At 33.7% G+C, this 22,958-nt stretch overlaps 2 protein-coding genes across 2 annotated transcripts; both read left to right on the top strand.

Moving 5' to 3' along the window:
- Positions 1–9,916: 9,916 nt before the first annotated feature.
- Positions 9,917–10,698, top strand: LOC131170223 (uncharacterized). Its single transcript, XM_058129292.1, has 2 exons — positions 9,917–10,236; positions 10,345–10,698. The coding sequence occupies exons 1-2, from the start codon at positions 9,973–9,975 to the stop codon at positions 10,696–10,698; spliced, it is 618 nt and encodes a 205-aa protein (XP_057985275.1). The 5' UTR covers positions 9,917–9,972.
- Positions 10,699–14,962: 4,264 nt separating this feature from the next.
- On the top strand, positions 14,963–21,164 carry LOC131170587 (protein SODIUM POTASSIUM ROOT DEFECTIVE 2-like). Its single transcript, XM_058129978.1, has 5 exons — positions 14,963–15,716; positions 18,059–18,067; positions 20,332–20,412; positions 20,553–20,628; positions 20,769–21,164. The coding sequence occupies exons 1-5, from the start codon at positions 15,600–15,602 to the stop codon at positions 20,894–20,896; spliced, it is 411 nt and encodes a 136-aa protein (XP_057985961.1). The 5' UTR covers positions 14,963–15,599; the 3' UTR covers positions 20,897–21,164.
- Positions 21,165–22,958: the final 1,794 nt, after the last annotated feature.

Below are 22,958 nucleotides of genomic sequence, written 5' to 3' on the forward strand. Positions count from 1 at the left end.
TCATCTTATTTTTTCAGGCTACAAGGGGAGACCTTTTTCAGAATAACCTACTTCTTTTCTCGCAGGTTATCAATAATTACTTAATTGTATTATTATTCTTTAAATTGTAATTTAAAACTCCGCATGTACTAGCAATAGCATTAATCTTGTCAGGGACTGTATGAGTTTTTATATTAATAAATAAATTTTTTTTATGATTTTTAATAGTTTGTAAATGAGGTAACAAGGTTGAGCTGGGCTCCCCTAATTTTAGTTTCTGATAATTATTGGGTTAAGATGGCCCGAAATAAAATTATAATAATTAAATTTAAATTATTTCATTTGCATGTTGAGCCTAAATTGAGGGCCAGGTCATGAGTTGGAAAACAGTAAGGCTCACTACGGCTTCGGGGGTTTTATGTTTCGGGAGTTTTATGTCGGCCTAGGTCCTAGTTCCGGTCCAGCCTATAGGCTGGGTCGTGACAAGAGGTGGATTGGATAATGTGCATGAAAGAATTGATATGGGTTTAAGTTCTCCAGAATGGCTGCATTTATATCCTAACACTGTTGTTCAACACCTGGATGATGTTGGATCAGATCACCATCCTCTTTTGCTAGTAACGGAGAACAGCATTCCAAGGCCGAAAGTGAGATTTTATTTTGATGCTAGATGGTTAGGTAATAGGCAGGCTGAGCAAATTGGCAGACTCATGGCAAAATCAGGATGCAGGCTCGCCTGTGTTCCAAGTGTTCTCTAAATTAAAACATTGCAGGAACAACTTATTTAATTGAAAGAAGCTCAATGATCAAAATGCAAGGTCAAATATTCAGAGGCTTCAAAACCAATTAGCTGAGATAAAAAGACAGCCACTCTGGGATGATGTTGCAGTTAAAGGGATTGAGCAGGACTTAAAAACTGAATTGAAAAGGGAGGAAATGTTTTGGGCACGGAAGCGAAGATAGGATTGGCTTATGAAAGGAGATAGAAATACAAAATTCTTTCATGCTAAAGTGATACAAAGAAGAAGGAGAAATAGTATTTTAAAGCTGAAAGATCAATATGGAAGATGGCAGTACTCTTTGAAGGGCATTTCTAAGACGGCAATTACGTACTTTCGAAGCATTTACAAATCCTGGCGACCCTACAATTTCAACTTCTTAACAGAAGGTTTTGCTCCAAGGGTAACAGATAGAATGAATGCTCAGTTGATAAAGCCAATAACAAGAGAGGAGATTAAAAAAGCTGCTTTCTCTATTAACCCCTCTAAAGCCCCAAGGGAGGATGGTTTAACTGCACAGTTCTTTCAAAGTTACTGGGATATGGTTGGAAATGGAGTCAGTGAGGCAATCTTGAATTTTTTTCATGAAGTAAAATGCTCAAAAGCTTTAATCACACTATTATTTCTCTTGTTCATAAAGTTAAGCAAGTGTGCACCATGAAAGATTTGAGGCCTATTGGGTTATGCAATGTCTTTTGTAAGATTATATCTAAGTTACAAACCCATAGATTGCAGCCTTTTATGAATGATATCATTAGTGAAGAGCAAAATGCTTTTACAAAAGGTAGGTTAATCTCAGATAATATTCTGATGAACCATGAGATAATGCACAATCTCAAAAAAAGGAGAACAGGGAAGAATTATGGGATGGCCATTAAACTAGACATAAGCAAGGCATATGAGTGTGTTGAATGGGATTTCTCAATCCATATGCTTTAGTGCTTTGGTTTTCACAATACCTGGATTCATTGGATTAAGGAGTGTATATCTACAGCGTCCTATTCTATCCAAATTAATGGACATAGAATTGGTTTGATTCATCCCTCTAAAAGATTACGGCAGGGAGACCCTCTCTCCCCATATTTTTTCTTATTTTGTGCAGAAGGCTTATCCCACCAATTGAGCAGCTCTTTAATCCAAGGTATCTCCATCTCTAGACATGGTCCATCATCTTTTCCAAAGCATCAGTAGCTGAGGCTCTTAAAATCCATCGGTTGCTACACTTGTATGCAGATATCAGTGGTCAAATGGTGAACTTAGACAAGTCAGCCATTTTTTTTAGTGCCAATACTCCTAGAGAGTTACGAAGCCAGATTTTAGCCATGCTTGGTATTCATAATGTTGGCATTCAAGATAAATTCCTTGGCTTACCTACTATCATCTCGAAATCTAAATCTCAATCCTTTGAGGATATTAAGAGGAAGATTCATTCAAAAATAGCATGGAAGGAGAAATTGTTATCTCAAGAGAGGAAAGAGGTCCTTATTAAAGCCATAACTACTGCCATTCTAGTCTTTGCTATGAGTTGTTTTAGACTCCCTGTTGGTTTGTGCAAAGAAATTAATAGCATGGTTGCAAACTTTTGGTGGGGGCAAAAGGAGCAAGAAAGGAGAATCCATTGGGTGGCTTGGGATAAAACATGTCTTCCTAAGTTTCAGGGAGGATTGGGTTTTAAAGATTTAGAGATGTTCAATTGGGCTCTTTTAGCTAAACAAGCATGGAAAATCCTCTGTCAGCCTCAATCTCTTATAGCAAGGCTTTTCAAGCGTAAATATTTTCCCTTCTCATCTTTTTTATAAGCTAAACAAGGTTCTTAACCATCTTGGGGTTGGCAGAGTATCATGTGGGGTAGACAGTTACTAGAAGAAGGGATTTGATGGAAGCTGAATGATGGAAAATCTATTTTGTGTAAGATGGAAAAATGGATCCCAAACTCATTTCCTTCATTACCGAAGATTAAAAGTAATGCTGATGAATTTATTGTTTGGGCAGCCCAGCTCATTGATGAGCATTCAACTTCTTGGAATGTAGACAAACTTAAAGCAATTTTTGAAAAGGAGGAAATTGATAATATCATCTCCATTCCCATCCATTTTTTCAGAGGAGAAGATTCCTTGATTTGGCACTTTTCAAATTCTGTTAACTATTCTATTAAGGGGCAAATGACCGTACTAAGGTAACTCATAAAGGAAAAATACCAGAATAGGCTAACACCAAAAAAAATTACCAAGAGGGGGCGGGTTGCAGTGGTCACCGCGTGGGACGTTGTTCAAAATAGCGTCTGAATAAGGGACGCTATTCATAATAGCATCCGAAGCTTGGACGCTATTTTGAATAGCGTCCGGAATGAGCCACTACAGCACGCGAGGAATATTACGTCCCATCTGCTCTGGATGCTAATTATATTAGCGTCCCGTGTCCTCCCGAGCCTGGCTGCAGCCTCCTCCCACCGCTTGGACGCTATTTTGAATAGCGTCCGGAATGAGCCACTACAGCACGCGAGGAATATTACGTCCCATCTGCTCTGGATGCTAATTATATTAGCGTCCCGTGTCCTCCCGAGCCTGGCTGCAGCCTCCTCCCACCCAAGCCTGGCCTGGCGCAAGTCCAATCTGCGCAGGGAATCTTCCTGCACGCGGGACGCTATTTTTATTAGCGTCCCATGCTGATCCGCCCCGTCTAATCTGTGCAGGAATCTTCAGTGAAGGGGGGACGCTATTTTTACTAGCGTCCCGTGTTCATGCTGATCACCATTTCTACTCCTGCTCTCTCTCCCTGCGCTCTCATTTACGGCTTTCATTTCGCCCTCAAGCCCCTCGCTCTCGTTCATTCCTCGTCCATCGTCTCCCTCGCTCCTTCATTCCCTCATCCATTGTCTCATTTTGGTGGAGCAGCTCGGGTGGAGCAAGAAGGAGAAGAGTAAGGTGCAGGCAGTGGTAGATCACAAGGAAAGAAAGAAGAAATTTGAAAAAAAAATTATATTAAGGTATGTATTTTGACTGTTTAATAATTTTTAACATATAATATATGAAATGCTTAGGTGATAATAATGTATATTATTGTGAAAAAAATGTAATATTCCTTAAGAAATAAATTTTCGTTACAAGTTTTAACATGCAATATATAAAATGCTTGAGTGTTAATGTAATTATTATGCTGAAAATAATATATATATTTTTTTTATGCATGCATGTTGGTATGTTTGTGAGCAAGTTGATATATATATAGTAATAGCATAATACTGATAAAATGAGTATTAGTTATTGGGAAAAATAATACAAAAAATTATATTTTTAGTGTATAATAGTAAAGAAGGTAAAGAAAAAATAATATAAATTTGTAGTATTAAGAAAATGTTAGGAAAGAGAAAATAAAAATTATAAATGTAAATTATGTTACAAAATAAATTTTATATTAAGTCATATAATTTTTGTATCTCATAATATAATAGTTTAATAAGTTGAACAGAGAATATTAGTATAAAATAAAATAATAGTTTAAGTTTTTAAAAATTAGTAAAAGCTATAGAAGAAAAGGAAAAATTAATAGAAAATTGAGTTCATAATATATTATAGAAAATGATGTAATAAAAATAAAATATAAATTTATATAAAATATTAATAAAAAGTGAGAAATTAGTAATATAAAAAATTGCCAAAAAAAATAAGTAGCATTTTAATTAAAATGTAATTATTAGAAATAAAATATTAATTTAATTTATTAATTAAAATTAAAAGAATAGAAAAATTAGTAATGTAAAATGTTGTTGAAAATAATTTCTTTATTAATAGAAAATTGAGTTCATAATATATTATAGAAAAGGATGTAATAAAAATAAAATATAAATTTATATAAAATATTAATAAAAAATGAGAAATTACTAATATAAAAAATTGCCAAAAAAAATAAGTAGCATTTTAATTACAATGTAATTATTAGAAATAAAATATTAAATTATTTTATTAATTAAAATTAAAAGAATAGAAAAATTAGTAATGTAAAATGTTGTTGAAAATAATTTCTTTATTAATAGAAAATTGTGTTCATAATATATTATAGAAAAGGATGTAATAAAAATAAAATATAAATTTATATAAAATATTATTAAAAAATGAAAAATTAGTAATATAAAAAATTGCCAAAAAAAAAATAAGTAGCATTTTAATTAAAATGTAATTAATAAAAATAAATTATAAAATTATATGATTTAGATAATATGGAAGAAATAAAAAATAATAAAATAAAAAAAATTGGCGAAACTCAATATAACAATTATATGTAATTATTTAAAAAAATTAATATTATTAAAATATGATTAAAAAATTAAAACAAGAGTAACATAAAAATATGTCGAAATCATTGCATATTTAATTAAAATATAATTAGTAGAAATAAAATATTAATTTATTTTATTAATTAAAATTAAAAAAATAGAAAAATTAGTAATGTACAATGTAAAACGTATTGTCAACCAGACTTTATCTTTGATAGTTGTTACGATTTTTATTTTATCAGAAATGTCAATTCTAAGTTTTGCTACTTTATATTGGGATGGAGAAATCATTATGAATGATGAAGGCTATGAATATTATGGGGGTTCATCAACCGTCATTACTATTGGTAAACGTATGGATTTTGGTACTTTAGGAATGAAAATTGTCCGTGGAATTAATCTTAAAGGTGGACATGAATTTATATCGAAAATCTTATTCAGACAACCCATTGAAAAAAATGACTCATTTAAATGGGATTGCATGGGTTTGACAAACGATGACGATGTGAATATTATGTTTAATTACATTGATGAAATTGGAGGTATGTCATCGATTGAATTATATATTGAAATTTTTCGACCATCTCAGAAATGTTGTTGATGAAGCGGGCCCATCAAATAATTGTTACAATCAAGCATCAGTGTACGGATGATTTTGAATCCGCTAGCAATGATTATTGTCCGATGATGATGAGGATGATGAGTCGATGAAGAATGGATTGATAGTGATGACCGGGACATGAATAAGGATGGTGGTCATCATAATGAGTTAGTAGTAGATTTGCCTTTTTACTATAATACTCATGTTGCAAACCCAATAATGCCGCTTGTCCCTCCTCCGCCTTATAGTGAAATAGATTTTTCATTGCTAACGGTTGATCCATGGTCAACACCACAGTGTAGTTCAATGTGGGATCCATTAAAAGAGTTTGAATTAGGAATGATATTCTCATCTAGAGAGGATGTCCAAAAAGCTGCCAAAGAATATCATTTACATAGGCACCATGAGTTTTGTAATGAGGAGACAAAGAGTAGAACATATGCCATCAGGTGCAAAGACACAACGAGCAATTGTAAGTGGAGATTGCGTGCCTCACGAGGGAAAGGAAGTGATATATGGAAAATTACGCGATATAATGGACCACATACATGTGTTAATCCATCACTGTCACAAGATCATAAGCAATTGGATAGCAAATTTATATCTGATTTCATTCTCGCCATTGTACGTGAACAACCCAATGTGAAGATAGGAGCGTTACAGTCTGAAATAAAAGATAAGATTGGATATATGCCAAGTTATCGAAAGACCTGGAAGGCTAGGCACGATGCAATTATTAAGATCTTTGGTGATTGGGACGAATCTTACGGAAGGTTGCGACAATTTATGCTTGCTTTGTGCAAACAGAACCCTGAAAGTATGTTCTTGATTGAAGATGATCCGTTTTTGTTAATAATAGATTAGATCCTGCTTATCGGGTTTTCGATAGAATGTTTTGAGCATATAAACAAACAATAGAATGATTCAAGAACTGTCGACCGGTTATTTTCATAGACTCAACTTTTTTATATGGAAAGTACAAAGGATGTTTATTTTGTGCAACAACACTTGATGGTAATAACCATATTTTCCCAATTGCGTGGGCAATAGTCGACAGTGAAAATACAAGGAACTGGGATTGGTTTATGTCTTGTTTGAGGGTGTTTGTGACAGATCGTAATGGAATATGTGTTATATCAGATAGACATATTGCCATAAAAAAGGCAATGAATCAAGATTGGTGGCAGCCTCCTGCTGGGCATCATCGATACTGCTTAAGACATATCATCAGCAATTACAACACAAAGTTTAAGAATACTAATATGAAAGAAGCTCTCCGAAAGGCAGGTTAGTTTTCTAAGTTGACTATTTATTGTTACTGTAATCTAAATATAAAGTTGACATGTGTATCCAACAAATAACATGGCTTTTTTATTTTTACAGCACAACAATTGGAAAAAAAAAATTTATGAGGCCATGAACACAATCAAGAATGAGCATCCTGATACATTTGAATGGGCTACAAAGATACCTTTGGAAAAATGGACACGTTCTCATGATGGAGGGAAACGTTATGGCTCCATGACAACTAATACTGTTGAGTCTGTTAATGGAATACTCAAAGGGATCCGTGCTTTACCCATAATCGCAATGGTAGAAAAATATTTTTCCAAAGGTGTTGATTATTTTGACACACGCCGCACGACCCTCCGTGAGCAACTGCAAATGGGCTTCAAATTTACACCAGCATGTCGTCAAATATTACTTGACAATTTAAATGAAGCAAGCTCATATAATGTCCGAATCTTTAACCGCGATTGTGGTGAATTTGAAGTTTGGAAGGGAAGATCTGAAACGAAGCATGTGGTCAAACTTGATGAAAGGCAATGCACATGCAAGAAGTTTGAAGAAATATGCATTCCATGTTCTCATGTGATTGCCGCATGCCAAGCAATGTCAATTAATTATGAGCAATACGTTTCAAATTATTACACATTGGAGCAAACACTTAAGTGCTATGAGTGGCAGTTTCATGCTCTTGGACATCCTGATGATTGGCCAACAGATAATTATCCAGTTCTTCTACCTGACCCAACCCAGAAAAGGTCTAAAGGACGACCAATTTCATCAAGGAAGAAGAATGAAATGGATTGGAGTGTAAATCATTGTTCGTTATGTCATGTACAAGGACACACAAAAAAAATTGTCACATGCGAAGGAACAACATAAGTTAATTATGTTAATATGTATCATTATTATAAATTGTTGCGGAATGTATTTATTTTTATATTTTAATTTTATGTGTAAATGTAACATGTATTATTATCAAGTACATTATCTCCCATAATGTTTGCATTATCATGTGATTCTCATATATTTATTTGTGCTCCATTTTGTTTATGTCGTAGATAATATAATGGCTCGTATAATGCGCACTCCAAAAAGGATTGTCAATCAACAACAAAGAGCAAGGGTACATGGTCTAATTAAGAATTTGATTAATCTACCAATGGAAGTAACACCCTCAACTACAGGGAATTACCTACTCTGCATTGTTAAGCATATGATAAGGGTCAACGGGCTCATCCAACAAATCATATGGGAAGGAGAGCTATTAACAGATAAACCTAGATATTTGGCTTTAAGGTCAGCTTTTAGCTGTATCTACGACAAGGGTATACTTGACCGCATATGGCAAAAATTAGAAGCTAACCGTACCCCATCATATTTACTGCTAATTAAGGGATTCGCAAAAGAATATGCTAGTTGGGTCGCTACGCGGATAATGTGTCGGTCAAGTGGTATAAAAATTCGTGATAGTAACAAACATACTCTGTTGAAGCCCATGTTACCTAAAATCAACTACACATTGGACAAAGACCTTTATGATGAGCTAATTAGATCATGTCCTGTGAATCAAATAGTCAGGGTGACCTAATTAGTTGTAATATTTATATGTGTTGTTCATGTATATTTATATGTTTTGATGATGTACTCAACAATATTGTACTTTTAAGTAATGTATTGACTATGTTTATTTATATAATTTAATTCCTTCATTATATGTTTTTGTTACCATTCGTGTATTAATTAATGTACAAGAAACATATGTGCATTGTTTTACCTATCAAAAGATCCATTGAAAATGTATATTTTGTAATACTAAATAGGTATGACTACACAACAAGAAAGAAGAGATTACATTGTGCCTGGTCCAATTGATAAAGAGCTTCTTCGACTCCAGCCACAACACCGTTCTGAAGGGATTTGGAATGGTACAGTTGAGCATGAAGTGGTTACATGCAGGAGGCAGGGGCTAATATTACATACTGACATTGATGACCGAATTGTTCCTCATCTTCGTGATTCTGGATTTATTAGTATTGCTAGACTAGGGTTTTTTTCTCTTGATTGGCACCTGATCAGTGCCTTTGTTGAGCGATGGCGACCGGAAACCCATACGTTTATGATGCCAATTGGTGAGTGCACAATCACTCTTCAGGATGTCAGCATTATTTCCGGTTTGCCAGTACATGGGTCTGCTGTAACTGGAATGTCACGGGCCGACTGGCCAGAAGTTTGTGAGACATTATTGGGAGCTAGACCACCCCCAGAAATGATCCGAGGACATACACTCAAATTATCGTGGCTAGTTGATGAGTTTGGAGATATTCCACATCAAGCTGATGATTTAACCGTATTATGGCATGCAAGAGCATTCATATTACGACTCATTAGTTCGATATTTCCCGACAAGACAAACTCACGTGTCAACTTGATGTTTCTACCCCTTCTAGAAGACTTGAGGGAAGCTGCGACATACAGTTGGGGTGGAGCTTGCTTAGCCTTCCTTTATCGTGAGCTATGCCGTGTTGCTGTTACTGAAACAAAGGAGATTTCAGGACCACTATTCATTTTGCAGATCTGGGCTTGGGAGAGATTTAAAATAATCTCTCCATCAATAAGGGATCCATCAGCTCCTCATGATGCACCTCTAGGTGCTAGGTATGTCATTAAATTTATATTTTTATCCATTAAGCAATGAATAAATTGCCTTTTATTGTATTATATTTTTAATTTTCTTATCAACTAACATGTGGAGTAGAGCTTGACAAATCACTGAAGTAACAACTCATGTACTGCCACAAATTCGGTACAACCTTGACCGGATGCGACCTGAAGATGTAATAATATGACTTAAAATAATATGTTATATTTTTCCGTACCTTTATAATCACTTCATGTTTTGCTAATATTCACTTGCAGATCACTTGGGAACCATATAGTGAGGAATTATTGGATGAGTGCCGCTGACATGTGTATCCAAGGTCGTCGGTTGGAAGACAGTGGTGCCATTAATTTGCTTTCATATTATTGAATGGCACCAACCTGACAGAGTCATGAGGCAGTTTGGTTTGGCCCAGCCTATTCCAGCACCACCGATGCAAACAGATGAGTTGCACGATATTACTCTCCGACTCAGTGAGAGTAATTGGGCACACCACCATGCAACATATATTCATCGTTGGAATAGGCGAGAACAATATATTGTTCAAGGGCAACAAATGGGACAACCACTCCACCATCATTCTGAATATATGGAGTGGTACCGTCGAGCTGGTAGACGTTGGATCTCAATAAGTGGAGCTGCTATTGGTTGTGTGGTAATGATTAACAACATGTATTTTTTTCATTATTAAATACTTATAATAATAATTTTGTATTTTTTAACATAAAATGTAACGTTATGTATATATTTTTTATTTTTACAGGAGGACGCAATTGAGGATTGTTTGATAAAATTACAAAATCCATCAACACAAAACGTGGCAGAAGTTAAGCGTACATTAAGAAAAATGATGATTGCTCTGGAACAAGAAAGTAGGCTTTGCCAAATGCCACCTCCTCAGTCTGCACCTCAAGCAGCAACTTTTAATGATGAATTGGAAGAGGACCAACCCATCAACCAACCTGGCCCTCACGTAGACCAACACGATGTCAATCACGTCCTCCTCGATGTCGTCAACATCAAATGCGTCAATCCTCTCCACCTGATGATGTTATGCCCCCACCTGTCGCATTTCACCCTTTCTGCATGGCATCAGCGCCTGGTCCTATTCCCTTAGCTCCTGCACCGTCTCATCCTAGTCCATCCACAGTATTCCAACCATATTCAGAAACTATCCCCCCACATTATACTGGTTGGATGCCTACCCCATCAATACCTGGCCCATCAACACCATGGATGACATATCATTCTCATGTGCAAAGCAGAAGCACATTTGACTTCACTGAGAGTCAGCAGCCACATACACCAATGAGTAGCTTATTTGCTCCATTTGGCAGACCATCTAGCATTGGGCCATCACAATATGCTTCGAGTCAATTTGGCGGATATGGTTCAGATCAATACTATGCACTATATCACCGTGCCTTAGGCCATATTCCATCCAGTGCGAGTCTATTTGGACACCACGAACAAGGTGCTATGCATTATCTTTGCGGGGAATCATCGGGACAACAACAAGGGCAACTGCCAACCCCAAGATGCACAAGGTGATCGGAAGCAGCAAGAAGGGGGACAACATCGAGTTCTTCGACCGAGACGACATATTCGAAGACCTGGTTGTGGCACATGACTAATTTAAATATTTATTTTTATTTGTATAATAATTATGAATACTTGTCTTAATTTATATCTTGCTTTAAGTCAATTGCTCGTATGACATGTTAGTAAACATTTTATATATATATTTTTAATTAATTTGAAAATAATAAAGTAATTAAAACTAATTAAGTAATTACATTTATTAATTGCTATGAAGAAAATATATTATCCATAATTATAATAAGAATAAAAATTAATATTAGTTATACTTTAATAACTTTTAATTTTTATAACTAACATAATTTTAAATTTATCAATCAAATATATTCAAATATTATACATTTATATTTTTTAATCTATAAATTAAGAAATATTTTTATGATTAATAAATTTTTTTTTACAAAAATATAAAATTAATTTTTTGAATATAAATATTTTTTAAACCGTACAATTATATTCTATTTAGAATATATAAATTAAATTAATTTCATAAATATATAATATTAAATAAATATTACTACTACTAAAATATAAAATAAACTTTAAACAAAATCAATTTATATATTTTATAAAATATAATAAATAACTATAATTAAATGATCGATCAAAATATTATAAATTTAATATATTTTACAAAATCAGTCTTGGGACGCTAATATGATTAGCGTTTTTCATGCTTGAGGACGCGTTTTTATTCTTTGCCGACGGAGAGTCTCGGACGCTAATCATATTAGCGTTTTTCATCCTTTGGAACGCTAATCATATTAGCGTTTTTCATCCTTCGGGTAGCTTCGGTTTCTGCTTCGGCTTGCTTCGGCTGCTTCGGGCGCTGTGGGTTGGGCGCTGTCGTGGGGACGCTATTTTGAATAGCGTCCTCACGTAAAAACGCTATTTTGAATAGCGTTTTTACGTGAGGACGCTATTCAAAATAGCGTTTTTCTTTGGACGCTATTTTAAATAGCGTTTACTTGTTAGGACGCTATTTTTATCAACGTTTTTTGGCCTTCTCACCCCTTTCCCGTAATTTTCTCAAATTCTACCCCGTTTCGGTATATTATTTTTTAAATTGACCCTGTACGGTCAATTCCCCTCTATTAAGTCTGGTTATGTTCTTGCATGTAAGAAACATTAAGAAAATCATATTAGTAGTCTCCCTGGACTAGGCCCAGCCTCTGCCCTCTTCAATGGTCAACTTTGGAAAGGTCTTTGGAAGCTTAAACTTCCACCGAAGATTGCTATTTTTATGTGGAAGCTACTAAAGGAGAGGTTGCCAACAAATGAACAGGTTAACAAGATCTTGCCTCACATCTCGAGAGAGTGCAAATTTTGTGGTGATTGTGAAACTCATGAGCACTTGTTTTTCAAATGTTCAAGAGCAGTGCATTGCTGGTTTTTGTCCCCTGTTATGTTGCGTTCCTCCCTCATCATGGGTTCTTCAATGGTAGACTATTGGATACAGTTACATTCAGCTGTCAAAGATAATCAACATGATCAAGGAACATTGATACTGATGGTGTTCCTTTTGTAGAACCTTTGGAAGAGCAGGAACCACTATATTTTTAGAAATGAGAATTTAGATCCTCATCAATTGGTTCATTCAACTCTTGCAGATTTTGATGACTTTAATTCTAATTCAGTCTCCATGTCATCTCCTCAAACGAAAGACCATCAGCATCCACAACTTTGGTCAGCCCCTCCGCAAGGATTCATGACAATTAACTTTGATGGAGCAGTCTCTTAAGGTAAAAAAGCTGGTGCAGTAGCTGTTCTTGCTAGAGATTCACATGGTAGGCCACTGGGATGGAATTGCAAGAGGATTCAGGCCATCTCAGATCCTCTGATTATAGACGCTATGGCTTGTAGCGAGGCGATTGTATTAGCAACTTGCATGAACCTTCAAAGGGTCATAATTGAAGGTGATGCACTCTCTGTTATCAACCAGTGTAGAGGCTCTTGCTACCATCACTACATTCAAGGAATTACTACTAATACCATTCGTTTAAGTTAAAATTTTGAGATGGTAAACTCTGTTCATGTCAATAGGATGAGGAATTCTACAGCTCATTACTCAGCTAGGAAATGTTTAGCAGATGATTCCTTCTATGTTAATCCTTTGACTCAATTTAACTATGTAATTTCTTCATTGCCCAATTTGGGTTGATTAACACATTCTACCTTTGGGAAAAAAAAAAAAAAAAAACGGTAAGTACTTCAAGCCGTGACAAAAAAAAAAAGGGTAAGTACTTCAAGTTTCCTGTGAAGCTTGTTTGGTTAGCCATTTTTGTGAAGCTCCCCATTAAATGAAGCACCTCACTTCTTGGTGGCATAGGAACTTTTAAGTTCTAGAGCCTAACCTAGTTAAATAAGTTCCCTTACGCTTGCTTCATGACATTTGGTTGGCCATACTTACTATGTAATTTCTTCATTGCCCAATTTGGGTTGATTAACACATTCTACCTTTGGAAAAAAAAAAAAAAAAAAAACGGTAAGTACTTCAAGCCGTGACAAAAAAAAAAAGGGTAAGTACTTCAAGTTTCCTGTGAAGCTTGTTTGGTTAGCCATTTTTGTGAAGCTCCCCATTAAATGAAGCACCTCACTTCTTGGTGGCATAGGAACTTTTAAGTTCTAGAGCCTAACCTAGTTAAATAAGTTCCCTTACGCTTGCTTCATGACATTTGGTTGGCCATACTTACCCTTGCTCTTGTTTTATCAATTAAGTAGAGTAGAAATATTTTTATTATTTTCACTGTCAGTTTTTGTTAATATAATTTTATTTTTTTGCCAAAAAGTAACTTCTTTAGAACTGTGCTTCCCAAAAAGTAACTTCTCAACGAATAGACCATTTTAAACCAAATGAAGCCTGAGACAATATGCATGTTTGTTCAAATATACAGCCTTTAACCCTAAACAATATACCTATCCCAATTTCTAAGTGTTTTCTTATCTATCAGTTATGAATTTTTTCACTTTTATAATAAAAAAATTATTAAAATATATTAATTATTAGTGTGTGTGTGTGTGTATATATATATATATATATATATATATATATATATATATATATATATATATATATTGTAAATTCAAAATTTAATCTGAAATCTAATAAAAAATAATCCAAGATAGAAACATGCCTTCTCAAATTTCGCTGGAACTTTCATGTTTTTCTTTAATCAGATGTGCTCTCCCACATGAAATTCATGGAAGCCAGGCAATATATAAATAACAATGATCATGTGAACAACTAAATGAACTTTACTCCCATCTAATACAAGCTTTTCTTCAAAATTCGTCTCCTTCCTCATACCCTGATCCATTTTTAAAAGGAACCATCATCATCACATGGACCAACCTGTTCAGAGTAGACCCATTAATCTAACACAACAAAAATAATTCTATCTTCCAATAATTCATCCCTTCTCAGCCAGCACAGCTCATTGGCTTCAATAATTTATAGCCTCTTGTCCCCATTTCCACTATTATATTGAAGGCCAATACAGTTCTCAACGTCCCTCTCAATTCTCAACGGTCCCATCTAACTATTCTGAAAAGGAAAGTCCACAATCTCATAATATGGCCTTTCGATAGTTAATTTAATTATCATAAAGCAAGCTTCTTTTATCAACTTTCATCTTCATTATTACCAAATAAATTTATACAACATTCATGAGAAAAATATATTTAAAAATATTGTAGTTTTTGTTCTGAAGAGTTTGGATAACTTATATTTTGACCTCAACTGTTATGGGCATGCAAAACAAAGATGCTTATCCAGACCCATATACATAATTTTTTTATTTTTTAACTACCATCATGACTTGTGATGAAGTTTGATGTTACTGCTTCCACTTGAGTAACGGTGAACCTTGTCTCTTGTTCCTTTCTTCACCTCTCAGGCATATAAAATAGGCTTCATTCTTGCTTTTAGTGCATGTATTGTGTTTCTTTCATTACTAGAAAAGTCACTTGAGAGAAAACCCACTTTTAGTTTAGTTCTACTCATCCATAGCTAATAAATTTCATTCTCACATGAAAATCCCTCCTTTCAAGCCTTTATAGAGTTCACAGGAGTGTAGCATATGACAAAATCTAGTTGGGGTTACTGCACTTAGGACGTACATTTTGGGTCGTTGAGCAAACCTTTATCAGTTTCCCTACATTTTGTTGACCAGTGATCTACATGGGAAAATGGGTCTTGAATCTTGTTGACATCTTTTCTTATTCATAATTTTCTTTGGGTTGCTCAGCGCTCAGCTTTTGGCTTTTCAAAAATTTGACCTTCTTCAGCTTTTCCTTTTTGTTCCCTTATCTTGATTTTAACTTATAATGCTTGCTGGTTTGCCATAGATCACTTTTCACAATGCAGGTGAAGAAATTGTGTGGGTTAGATTAGCTGTAGGGGAAAAAAGCTCGGTAGACATGGGTAGGCTCAATTTTGGCAAGGTATTGGATTGCTTTTGTCTGAGTTCAGGTTCATCAAGCTCATGCTTCCGCTTGAATTCCTTGGAAAGTCATGATGATGAGTTCGAGGAAAATGTGGAGTCTTACAGTAAAATAACTAAACCAGAAACATAAACAATTGGATTTCAAAGTGATAATCTTATTGAAATTAGACATGGCAATATATAGCCTGACAAAAGATAGATAAACACAAATAACGTAAAGTTGTTGAAAAGAAAAAAATAACAGCAGATAACTCCTAACAATCCCAAAAGAATAGGACTTCCTGAAGAATAGGACTTTATTTTAACAGAAATTGACTGGACCAAGAACTCCTAACATTCCCTCCCTTAAACTTATTCCCTTTTTTTTTGGATTTTATAACAAGAATTAGTTTAAGTCTGAAACATCACATACACCAAGCTCTTTACGCAGTTTTTGAAATGCCTCCAACTTGAGAGGCTTTGTCAACAAATCAGCAAGTTGATCTCGAGTACCACAAAACAATAAATTGACAGCTCCTTCCCTAGTAAGATCTCTAAGAAAATGAAATCTTATCCTTATGTGCTTGGAACGACCATGCAGAACTAGGTTTTTTGACAACTTAATAGTTGAAGCATTATCATACATAAGCTTGGTTCCTTCTACCTGTAAATGACCGATCTCTTTGAGTATTCTTCTCATCCAAACAGCTTGACATGCACATGCAGCAGCGGCAACAAACTCCGCTTCTGTAGTTGATAAGGTGACTATAGGTTGCTTTCTAGATGACCATGCCACTGCTCCTTCACTCATCATAAACACATAGCCTGAAGTACTTTTGTTGTCTTCCATATCGCCGGCATAGTCACTATCAGTAAAACCAATCAGCTCTCTAATTCCTCCCCTTTTGTAGAATATACCATAGTTAACAGTACCTTTCAAGTACCTCAAGACCCTTTTTGCTGCTACAAAATGTTGTTGTGTCGGACAAGCCATAAAACGACTTATTAGACTTACAACAAACATAAGATCAGGACGAGTGGCAGTGAGATACATCAAGCTTCCCACTATCTGTTTGAAAAAAGTTGCATCCACTTTAATGCCATTTTTGTCTTTGCCAATTTTTTGTCCTGGAACAATGGGATTACAAGCAGAGTTGTAATTTTCTATCTCAAATCACTTCAAAACCTCAGCTGCATACTTTCTTTGACATATAAAAATGCCATCTGATCGCTGTATTACTTCAATTCCGAGAAAGAACCTCATCTGACCCAGATCAATCATATCAAACTCCTTTTTCATAGAACATTTAAATTCTCCCAACAATATTTCATCATTGCTAGTAAACAAAAGATCATCAACATAAATGCTTACAATAAGAATGTTACCTTTCTTCCTTTTAACAAAGAGCGTATGCACACTAGAACTGTTTTCAAATCCTTCTTTGATGAAGTAGGATTCAATTCGGCTAAACCAGGCTCTAGGTTTCTGTTTTAACCCATAGAGTGCTTTGTTGAGTTTGTACACCATTTGTTCACTCCCCTTTTTTTCATAGCCTTTCGTTTGTTCTACAAAGACATCTTCTTTCAATTCTCCATGTAGAAAAGCTGATTTTACATCTAACTGATAAAGTTTTCAGCCTTTCTGAGCCGCAAAAGCTATGATCATCCTTACAGTATCCATTCTGGCCACAGGCGCGAAAACTTAAGTGTAATCAATTCCATGCTCTTGTGTGTAGCCTTTCACCACCAACCTCGCCTTGTATTTATCAACCTCTCCAAGCTCATTTAGCTTAGTTTTATAAATCCATTTTACTCCTATTTTCTTTGCACCAGCGAGTAGAACTACTAAGTACCAAGTCTGATTTTTTTCAATGGATTTAATCTCCTCATCCATAGCCAATCTCCACTTTGAGCTTTTGACTGCTTCCTCAAAGTTTACAGGATCTGAAATCGTCAAATACGCCATGTTAATATCATCTTCTTCAAACAAACCTTCACCGAAAACATAATCAGTTGACCATATAGGTGGACGTCGACTTCTGCCCTCTCTTATAGCCAAATTTGGTTCGATTTCAGCAGCAGGTGTTGCATCGATAGCAGCTTCAATTTCACCATATGGATTAATCGATGAAGTTGAAACTGTGTGTTGTTCAGTGTCTTCTTCTTTTGCGGCTGAAATTTCAATACTTTCTCCCCAATCTAAATCAGCTTCATCTTCAAAATTTTCCCAATCCCATTCACGATCCTTATCAAAAATTACATCACGGCTCACTATGATTTTTTTTGCAATAGGATCAAACATTCTGTACCCTTTGGATTCACCACTGATTCCAAATAAAACACCACTTACACTTTTGTCTTCTAGTTTTTTTCTCTTAGCATCTGGAATATGAACATATCCCACACATCCGAAAACTCGAAAATAGTCAACTGATGGTTTTTCTCCACTCCAAGCCTCTTCTGGTGTCATATCCTTTACTGCAAGTGTCGGTGACCGATTCAAGAAATGATTCGCCCACATGACAGCTTCAAGCCAGAATTTCTTAGGTACTTTCTTTTCTGTCAACATAGCTCTTACCAAGTTCATCACTGTACGATTTTTTGCATTCAGCTACTCCGTTTTGTTGTGGAGTATAAGCTATGGTCAGTTGTCTCTTCACTCCATGTTGCTTGCAAAAGTCATTAAATTCTGCAGAATTGAATTCTCCTCCTCTATCTGTTCTTAGGCATTTTATGGGCATTCCAATTTCTTTTTCCACCAAAATTTTGAAACATTTAAAATGGTAAAATGTTTCTGATTTTTCTGGGAGAAAGTACATCCATGCCTTTCTAGAAAAATCATCTATAAAACATAACAAGTACCTTTTTCCGCTGCTTGAAGGCGGTGTAATAGGACCGCATAGATCCGCATGAACAAGACCCAATTTTTCAGTTGCTCTCCACTGACTTCTTTTTGGAATGGGAGTCCGATGTTGTTTGCCCTTCATACATGCTTCGCAAGTGATGCTTGGATCAACAATTTGCGGCAAACCTTCCACCATGTTTTTATGTTGCAAGATACGAAGGCCTTTGTAGCTGAGATGGCCATAACGATAGTGCCAGAGTATTGACTGATCCGAATTTGAAACTTGGAGGCATCTCCCTTCATGTGTTGTGATTGATGGCTCTGCAAGCAAAATGAACATCCGGTTTGCACTCATAATTGATTCTGCCATTTTCCCTTTTTGTGGATGATAAATACTGCATGCTCCATTTTTGAACAGCACTGATACTCCCTTTTCTTGAAGTTGTCCAACACTCAAAAGATTATTTTTGAGTTTAGGTGCCCAATATACTTCTCCAATGGTGTAACAATTTCCCTGTAAAATCAATTTCACAGTACCTTTTCTAGACACTTTCATTCTTGTATTATTTCCAAGCTTGACACTATGAGTGAAAGTTGTGTCTAAGCTTGAAAACATACTTTTATTACCACACATGTGATTTGAGCAACCTGAGTCTAAGAACCATACGTCACTTCTTTTTGCTTCATGGAGTTCTACATAGGCCATTAGCAGCAACTCATCTTCTTCGTCGAGCTCGACATAATTTGCTTCATTTTTGCACTTTGGACATTCATACTGAAAATGTCCTAAGTCGTGACACTTATAACATTCAACAGTTGCTTTGTTGAAATTTGTTCTCCCTCTTCCACGCCCTCTTCCTCTGTAAGTTCCTCTTCCTCTGTTATTTGTACTTGATCGACCTACAACATTCAGCACTTGATCCTCATCATTGTTGCTAGGACGTCGAAATTTCTGTTCATGCACCACTAACGAACTCTGTAACTCATCAATGGACATAGTATCAGTATCCTTTGATTCTTCGATGGACACTACAACATATGTAAATTTGTCAGTTAGAGTGCTTAGGATTTTCTCTACAATTTTCTTGTCTGGCATTTCTTCTCCATTGCTCCTCATCTTATTGGAGACCATCATTACTCTTGCAAAGTAATCAGTGATGGTTTCATCCTTCTTCATCTCTAGAACCTCAAACTCTCTCCTTAGTGCATTAAGAAGAGATTTCTTCACCTTTAGATTCCCACCAAACTTCCGTTTCAGTGAGTCCCAAACACTCTTGGCTGTGCGACGGTCCAAGATTTGCTCAAAGACAGTTCGATCAATCGCTTGAAAGAGGTAATGCTTGACTTGGTGATCTTTGAGTCTAGCATCATCGAACTGCTCCCGTTGTGCCTCAGTTAGTATCGTTCCTTCTATTGGTTCTGTAAAACCAATTTCCACTAAACTCCACAGACCCTTTGCTCTAAGCAAATTTTCCATCAGTTCACTCCAATGATCATAGTGACCGTCGAAGTGAGGAATTTTTGTTAGAGTTTTATCTTCACTCATACTCTCTGTGTTTGATCACTCGAAGATTGCTACTTCCCTTTTTTTCAAAACCCAGTGGGGGCTCTGATACCAATTGTAGAGTCTTACAGTAAAATAACTAAACCAGAAACATAAACAATTGGATTTCAAAGTGATAATCTTATTGAAATTAGACATGGCAATATATAGCCTTACAAAAGATAGATAAACACAAATAACGTAAAGTTGTTGAAAAGAAAAAAATAACAGCAGATAAATCCTAACAGTCCCAAAAGAATAGGACTTCCTGAAGAATAGGACTTTATTTTAACAGAAATTGACTGGACCAAGAACTCCTAACAGAAAAACCTCTGATAGCAAATGAAAAAGGGCCAGGTCCTCAGATTCAAAGATGTTGTTTCTGGTAACCAAACCTTGGCCTTTCAATTGAAGCCCAAGGTAAACAATTCCATAGCTTGGTGATTTTCCAATATGGTTGGAGGTTTTTTTTTTCTTTTTTTTTTTTTTTTTTACCATTATTCTGGTGAGACTGGAGTTTTAAGTGATCTGTTTTCAATGCTTCTTGTACATATATGTAGATGGTGGTGCTAAAGGTGTCTATGCACTGCAACGGCTGTGCAAGGAAGGTAGAGAAACATGTTTCAAAATTGGAAGGTAATTAAACAAAATTAATGGCTATGCATTGTAACTTTTTTTTTTTAATCTTTTTAAATTTCTGCATTGATCTATCAACAACGTGACCTTCTTCCTTATTTTCTCACTCTCTCTGAATCATATATATATATATATAACAGGAGTAACCACATACAAAGTTGACCTGAAAAGCAAGATGGTGGTTGTTCTTGGAGATATTATTCCTTTTGAAGTGCTAGAAAGTGTCTCCAAGGTGAAATATGCTGAGCTTTGGAATTCTCCATCCTGATATTTCTTTTCTTTTTTTCTTTCAATTTTGGGAAAAGAAATTATTTAAATTAAAACAATCCTCCTCCTTTGAATTAATTTTTTCAGTAAAATTAAATTTAATCTATTTTCCCTATACAATATTAAAATATAAACCACCTGTAGGCTCTAAATATTAATATAACCTGCATGACAAACATGGCTTGCTCTCATATGCCGTGTAATATTTATGTTATTGTTAATTTTCCATCTGGTGTAATTTTTATTTATTTGGCACCACGTTCTGAATTTGAGAAATGCTCTTTGCATAATCTATTATTGCAAAATAGGACAATAAATAAATTAATGTGAATACGTCTTAAAATTAATTTTTCAAAGATTTATTTATTTATAAAAAATAATTTATATATAAAAAATATTTTTTACGAAATTTTTTTTATTATTTAATTATAATATTAAATTAATAATATGTGTTTATATCACGTATGTATATATATATTTATATTTCAATAAAATTATCAAAGTACAGAAAATAGAAAAAATCTTCTTTTTTTAAAAGAAGTCATTTTCCTTAAAATAATGATTTAGTTTTCTTTTAAATAAGTAATTAAATTACTTTACATTTCAAAATAACTAATGAAGTTAATATTTCAATTAACTCATTATGAATATAATATAATTTTATGAATAATTAAAATTTATAATTCAATATGGACTCTAATATTATATTAAATTTAAAAATAAATATTAATCAAATTATAATTTAATTTATTTTAATTTAAAATTATATAAAAAATTATATTATTTTATATATTAAAATAATTAATCAAATTAATATTATAATTTAACTATCTATATTTATCCTTTCATTTTCCTATTTTTCCATTCATAATCCCTATCACCTAGGTTTCTTCACCCCACTAAAAACAATTCGCCAACGCTGCATGACAACTAGAGAGGACCATGGCCCCAAGCCCTCATCACTTTCCATAAACAAGGGGCAAGTTGGCCCTTTTAAAATTTTTAAATAAAAGTTTTTAAAATTATATTTAATACGTAAATATCTACATAATATATAAAAACCTATTTAGTTTTAATTACGAATTCAATTAATAAGTAGAAATCACTTTTTTTTTACCATCTCATGTTAATTTAATTAATAAATATTTTAATATTTATTGATGATTATTAATTTAGAATAAAAATATAAAAATATCTCATTTATTTATTTTTACTTTATTTTAAAATATATTTTATTAAATTTTGTCTTAACAAAAAAAAACTAAATATTTACGCTAAGTCATAATTATAACTAATTCTTTTAATTTTTTATATTATGACTATACTTTTATGATTTATCACAATTTCAGTCAAATGGTTAAATTGAATTTAGAAAAATTATTAATAAAATACAAAACAGTCACTAAAGTTTTATGTTATTAACACAATAGTCCATTAATTTAAACTTTATATTCAAAAAATATATTTTATACTTATTATATCTAATAAATAAATATTTTTATTTATTATATAAAATATATTTTATATTTATTTTTAATTAAAATTTTATAACAAAAATATTTTTATTAATCAAAATTAATGTAATTATCTTTTAAATTAAGCCAAATAAATTTCTATATCCAAAAATGAAATGTAAAAATAAAATCATAACATTTTATAAAGAAAATTTGAAATGAATGTATCCTACATAAATTATAACGTATATTAAATAAAATATACATGTTAATTAGCGTGAATTATATATTAGACATATAATCAATTAATAAATCTTCAATTATAACTAAAATTTATTTTTTATTTTAATTAGAAAACAAATTAAATGCAAAACTAAGATATCAAGAAAATAACAATTATACTAATTATTAATAAACTACAAAATTATAGACATCTAAAAATTTATGTCGTCAACTTTTTTTTTACATATGATCATTTCAAAATGTCTCCCTAATGTATTTGTAAGTCCATGTTTCACACTTTCTACTAAAATATGCCTTAAAATAATAATTATAATTTAAAAAAATGCCCATAGCTTATGATTATTAAAATATCTCCAAATAAAAAAA

The sequence above is a fragment of the Hevea brasiliensis genome, chromosome 11 (assembly GCF_030052815.1).
Source record: "Hevea brasiliensis isolate MT/VB/25A 57/8 chromosome 11, ASM3005281v1, whole genome shotgun sequence".
Classification (NCBI taxonomy): Eukaryota; Viridiplantae; Streptophyta; class Magnoliopsida; order Malpighiales; family Euphorbiaceae; genus Hevea; species Hevea brasiliensis.

Coding starts and splice junctions, on each gene's coding strand:
- LOC131170223 (XM_058129292.1), top strand. CDS start 9,973: ATGAGGCAGTTTGGTTTGGCCCAGCCTATTCCAGCACCACCGATGCAA. Junction 10,237..10,344: donor GAGCTGCTATTGGTTGTGTG/GTAATGATTAAC, acceptor TTATTTTTACAG/GAGGACGCAATTGAGGATTG.
- LOC131170587 (XM_058129978.1), top strand. CDS start 15,600: ATGGGTAGGCTCAATTTTGGCAAGGTATTGGATTGCTTTTGTCTGAGT. Junction 20,413..20,552: donor CCTTTCAATTGAAGCCCAAG/GTAAACAATTCC, acceptor ACATATATGTAG/ATGGTGGTGCTAAAGGTGTC. Junction 20,629..20,768: donor ACATGTTTCAAAATTGGAAG/GTAATTAAACAA, acceptor TATATATAACAG/GAGTAACCACATACAAAGTT.